The 5,690-nt window shown below is 35.7% G+C and overlaps 1 protein-coding gene across 1 annotated transcript; it reads right to left on the bottom strand.

Annotated features, from left to right (window-relative positions):
• Positions 1–3,203: 3,203 nt before the first annotated feature.
• LOC138892539 (uncharacterized) lies at positions 3,204–4,318 on the bottom strand. Its single transcript, XM_070176269.1, has 3 exons — positions 3,893–4,318; positions 3,690–3,815; positions 3,204–3,638 (listed from the first exon to the last, which is right to left on the bottom strand). Exons 1-3 carry the CDS (start codon positions 4,316–4,318, stop codon positions 3,204–3,206), a joined length of 987 nt encoding a protein of 328 aa, XP_070032370.1.
• Positions 4,319–5,690: the final 1,372 nt, after the last annotated feature.

The following is a 5,690-nucleotide window of genomic DNA, read 5'->3' as shown; positions in this document are numbered from 1 at the left end:
TAAACGAGCACCCTACCATTACACCAACACTGCGCGATGACAATGCATGAACATCATAGCAATCTATGCGTAGCATCAAAACCATGGGCAATACTGATACAGGGCATGGAACGACATAACCCACTTCTACAAGACGATGATAATAACTCGTTCGATGATGCAGGGAAAAAGATCCTGCACAACATTTGCAATGCCATTACAACTTCTCAATGCCCAATTGATACCAAGCGCTTCACGTCGCATAAGATTGAGTAGGAAGGAAATAAAGGCATAAGCCTCAAAGGAATCAAATCGCAAGATGAGGAATCAAGAAGAGAAGTGCTCCTGACAGCCTTGTAGCCTCTCGAAGATAAGAACAAACATCTATGTACCGATCCGCAAGACTCTACTAGATTTGCTCATGACTCATGAGACCTAAGTGAACCTAACGCTCTGATACCAAACTGTCACGCCCCAAAACTCACTATAGGCCTTGATGGCGCCCAACGTCGCTGTTAGGCAAGCCAACTGTGAACTACCAATTTAATTATGAATTTTATTATTTTTGAAGTCGTAGATCTTTATTAGATGAATAAATCAACGCATAAAAGTCATGGAAATTTACAATTTGTTAATAGAATAGATGATATAAGTGTGTAAATGCTAAGCCAAATCATGACAACTCCTAGAATATCCCAAACTCCGTGTTACAAGTGCATGAGCCCTTACTAAGAAGTGCAATAATAATACAACATTTATCTAGAATGTAAATGAGACAGAATAAAATAAATAGTACGATGGTGACTCAATAGATTGTGATGCGTAGTCTAGGATATAGCTCACATAAAGTCTCCTTAATAGTTGCGCCCGCGCGCCAAGATAATCACCCAATGAACCTGTCAAATCCTGCACATTTAGTGCAAAAGTGCAGCATGAGTACGTAAATCAACACGTACCCAGTAAGTATCTAGCTTAACCTCAGAGAAGTAGTGACGAGGGGTCGACATTGACACTTACTAGAGGTCCAATAAAATAATATAATAACTCATAACAGATATGAAGTGCACAGCGATAATGAGGTAAATCTGTAAGTTACATAATCTTCCAAATCATTACTTCAAATTATGGATTTCTCAATCTTGTATTCTACCTTAACGGCTCAGAAAATGTCAAGTGCCAATATCAATGAATAAGGAATACCATATAATATGTCGGGCATCAGCAGAGAGATAATCTCGTGAATGTTTGGACTACCAGCGATATAATGCACGATTATACTGAGGTCGTTCTGCCCGATCCAAAATAATGTGTACACGGTCAAGGGTCGAGCGGCACGAACCATAGATGCATCTATTATACTACCGAGGCATTCAGCCCGCTTCACAAGAAATGAAGGAAGTTATCAAATCACGAGACACGTGCTTACAACACAGTACATGGGTACAAGTTGAATATAATCTTTACCGTTTCTCAAATAACTAGCCAACAACTCAAGGTGATAAGGCCCGGCTTAGTATACATATTTATTTCTAAATCAATTTCAATTATAAGTTCAATTAGTTAAGCCAACAGAACGAGTTCAAATAATTCAATTCTTATATAATAAGGTCCTAAGTCTACCCGGACATAAACATGCTTTAACAACGTACGGACTCTCGTCACCTCGTGCGTACGTTATACCCACAACTAGTATCACATAGAAATTACATCACCTAGGGATAGTTTCCCCCTCACAAGGTTAGACAGGAGACTTACCTCGCTCCGAAGTTCCAAAACCGGCTCCAACGCCTCTCTAACTCTTCAATTCTAGCCAAACGATCCGAAACTAGTCAAACAATGTGCAACTCAATCAAAATATACTCAAATGCTTATAATTAATCAGTTCATAACAATCCCCAACTCCGCTCTAAAAGTCAATAAAGTTAACCCTCACGTGCCCGAATTCCAAAAGTATTCGAAGATAAACTTTACCCGTAACGCCACGAACTCAAATATATAATTTATTCCAAATTCCATGTCCAATTTCGTGGTCAAAATCTAAAAATATTAAATTTCTAAGTCTTCTACCAAAATTCCAATTTATACAAATTCCTTTCTTAAATCCATATATAAACCATGTATTTAACTCACAGTGTGAAAAAATCACTTACCCCATAATAGATGATGAAAATGGCATTCCAAAATTGCTCCAAAATTGCTCCCATGGCACCACTACTTAGGCCCTTCAGCAATACAACAAAGCTCCAAAGTGATCCACGACTCGTCCGAAACACACACAAGGCCCCTGAGATCCCATCCGAACTTACCAATAAGTCACCAAACAACATCAAAATTGTGAAACGATGATCGAAAACTTTCTTTAAACATTCAAACTTATAAACTTCGACGAATGTGCTAGAACCATACCAAAACATTCCGGAATGACGCCAAACTTTGCGTAGAAGTATTAAATCACAATACAAACCCATTCCAAGGCTCGGAATCCCAAGCGGATATCGATAACATCAAAGCTCACTTCAAACCAAACTTAGGAAATTCTTAAACCTTTGAATTGCCAACCTTCCATTATAAGTGCCAAAATGCTCTCGGGTGATCCGATACTTAACCCGAACACACGCCCAAGTAGAAAATCATCATACGATCCTATCGGAACCTTCAAATCCTGATTTCGATGTGGTTTACTCAAAAGTCAAACCATAGCTAATTCTTCCAACTTAAAGCTTATGAAATTAGAATTTAAATCAATTCTGAACTTCCCAAAATTCAATTCTAACCACATGTACAAGTCATAATACCTGAAGTGAAGCTACTCAAGGCTATTTACAGATCATCAGAGTCTATAACACTTGTTCAAGCAAAAGGATATAAACTTGAGGCAGCGGAGATGATTGGAGCTGATAAAAGACTATTATATTACCATTTTGTATCATCCCGGGAAGGCCAATATGGTGGCCGATTCCTTGAGCAGAAATGTGGTGAGTATGGGTAGCCTTGCATATATTCCTATTGGTGAGAGACAGCTTGCACCAGATGTCATCAATGTATTCTAAATAATTGCTCAAACTGTCACAGAAAAGAGTCATAGATAGGCTCATGAAAAAGTATTTGATCACTAGTGTCATAACAATCATGCATATTCTCGTTACTAGTAGCAAACACTTTTATAAGCTGACATTCAACATGAACTGAAGAGTGACTCTCCATCACACAACAAAAATCACATTCTAGCAATTCATCAACGAAAACTCATTAGACACTTGAATAAGAGAAGAAGAAATATTTAACTCATTCGCAATCATCTTCTCATAACTTTCAAGCCTCTTTTCACCAAGTTGGAATGCATAATCATCTATGTCATACTCAATTTCAAAAGGAAGAAACTCACTCTTGCGGTTGAACTTAGATATTATAGTCAATGACTTGATATGCATCAAAATATCATCATCCACAAAAATAATAAAGTCACCAATATAAGAAATAAGAGTATAGTTCATTACCTCCAAAAATACCTTATGTGTTCTAGAAAGGCCAAGAATGCGAATAAACCAATTATACATACTATACTTTGACTTATTTACCAATGGAATATCATCACCTTGTATTATTTTATGTAATGGCTCCAACTTAGCAATGCTTTTAGGCAACTCCATGTCATAAACCTGTAAATAAAAATCAAAATAGTCAAAAGGTTCAATAACAAAGAATTTAACCAAGCTTTTATCTTCCACCATCCAACAAGAATTGATTTCGCCTAATTCATGCTGGAATCCAATTGTATCCTTTCCCACCATCTCTTGTGGCTCATCTCTCCTTTTAGAAGGTCTTTCAACACGTGGCTGCACAAAATCACAAGAACTAAAATAAGAAAGAGTTAATGGGTTAGGAAGTAAATAATATTTTTTTTCTTACTTACACTCTCTTTGGCTTTTATCACAAGACTAACTCTCTCTTCACCCTTAGCCTCTTTTATCTCACTAATGTTTTTTTCTTTTTCTTCACTCAAACCCTCTTGTTTTTCTCTCTCTACCTCATAGACTTTTGTTATCTCATTGCATTGTCTCTTTTCTTTTCCCTCAAGCTCACTCTTTTCCTGCCTTGACATCCCACTCTCTTCACTCAACACAACCTCTCCTTTTTCCTCTCTTGGGATGTCAACATGCACTCCCTTACTCTTCTCATTCTTTTCTCTCTCATATTTTTCCATATTCTCTTTAACAGTCTTTTCATCTTCATAAATTTGTGAGGGAGTGAAAGGTCTAAGAATGAGTTTCTTTCTGTTAACCTCAAAAGAGTATCTATGTTTTTTCATGTTATGTGAAGCTCTTCTGTGACATGCCATGGCTTTCCCAACAAGATATGATAATTATTCATAGGAATCACATCATACCAGATCGCATCCCCATACCTTCCAATAGAGAATAGTAATAACACTTTTTTATCTACCTTTACTCCTCTCACCATTTAAGGTTCAATATGCTCAACACAAGGCAAGTTCAATTTCTCAACCATATAAGTACAAATTGAGTTATAGCCAAACTTTGTCAATTCTAAGGGCACAAATCACAGACATCACTTTAGCTCTTGTTTGAAAAATAACTTTACTATTGTCTTCCATCCATTCAGCATATTGTAAGTTTGACTTTTCAAATTGTTGAGTCATAGCTCACCTTCTTTCTTCATAACTACCTGTTTGAGACATCTTGAACAAAGATTAGAAGAAATATGTAACTCTAAAATTTGGCCTTTTCCTTCTAACGCTCTCACCTCTCTTGCCTTTTTTCACTCAAAGCAACTCTTGACCGTTAATCTTAGATTTATTAATAAACCTTACTACTCATAACCCTTAGTGATAAGAATATGGAGTTAGAAAAAGAAAAGTGAAGGACCAAACCTAGGAAGAATAGGAATTGGTTAGAAGGAAAAAAAGGCAATGAATTTAAGAAACCCAAAACCCACAAGAATACGAAAAAAGAAGTTACCTTAATCTTTAATAACTAGGATCCCCTCTTCTTGTTTCCTTTCTTGACTTAGAAACCAAATAATACTAGAATTCTAAAAAATAATAATGAGCAATAACACTTTTTTTGGGCTGATATTCTTTTTTTTTTTTGGGTTTTCTGCTCAAGAACATCCCAAGATTATCAAGATTGAAATATTGATTAGACTATGCTTTAATACCACTTGATAAAAATATGATAGAGGATTCAAGAATTACTCAAGAAAAAAATAAGAAAATCAAGAAACGTGCGGAAGCTAAAAGAAAATAGGGAAACGAAAAAGAAGATAAAAATTAAACATAGATTGAATTCAAGAAAGACTTTCTTGAATTCAAGAAGTCTATTCTTGAAGTTGAATCCTAACAACAATAATTAGCTAACGAAGAACAAATTGCCTTTGATAGAGAATTAAAAATAAGAGATAGGTTGTGAAACCCGACCCTTTAGAATAACAAGAACAACAATACGCCTAAACTTATTACCTTTATTGAATACCTAGAAGTGATCTAAGATTTCGAAAGAGTTTAATCATACCACCTTAAGTTCAATCTTGAAAGTTAAAGAATAAATCCAAGAGTAGCCACACACAAGATTGCAAGAAAAATCTCATATTTTTTATTGATAATAACCTATAATAATCTATCTCTAAAAATAAAGAAGACATCCCTTTATATAGGTAAGAGGGAGTCACGAAATTAAGGCTAAAAACAAGAA

Source organism: Nicotiana tomentosiformis, chromosome 5, assembly GCF_000390325.3.
Source record: "Nicotiana tomentosiformis chromosome 5, ASM39032v3, whole genome shotgun sequence".
In the NCBI taxonomy this organism is placed as follows: domain Eukaryota; kingdom Viridiplantae; phylum Streptophyta; class Magnoliopsida; order Solanales; family Solanaceae; genus Nicotiana; species Nicotiana tomentosiformis.
Note: the sequence above shows the minus strand (reverse complement) of the source record. Positions and strands in the feature narration are given on the sequence as shown.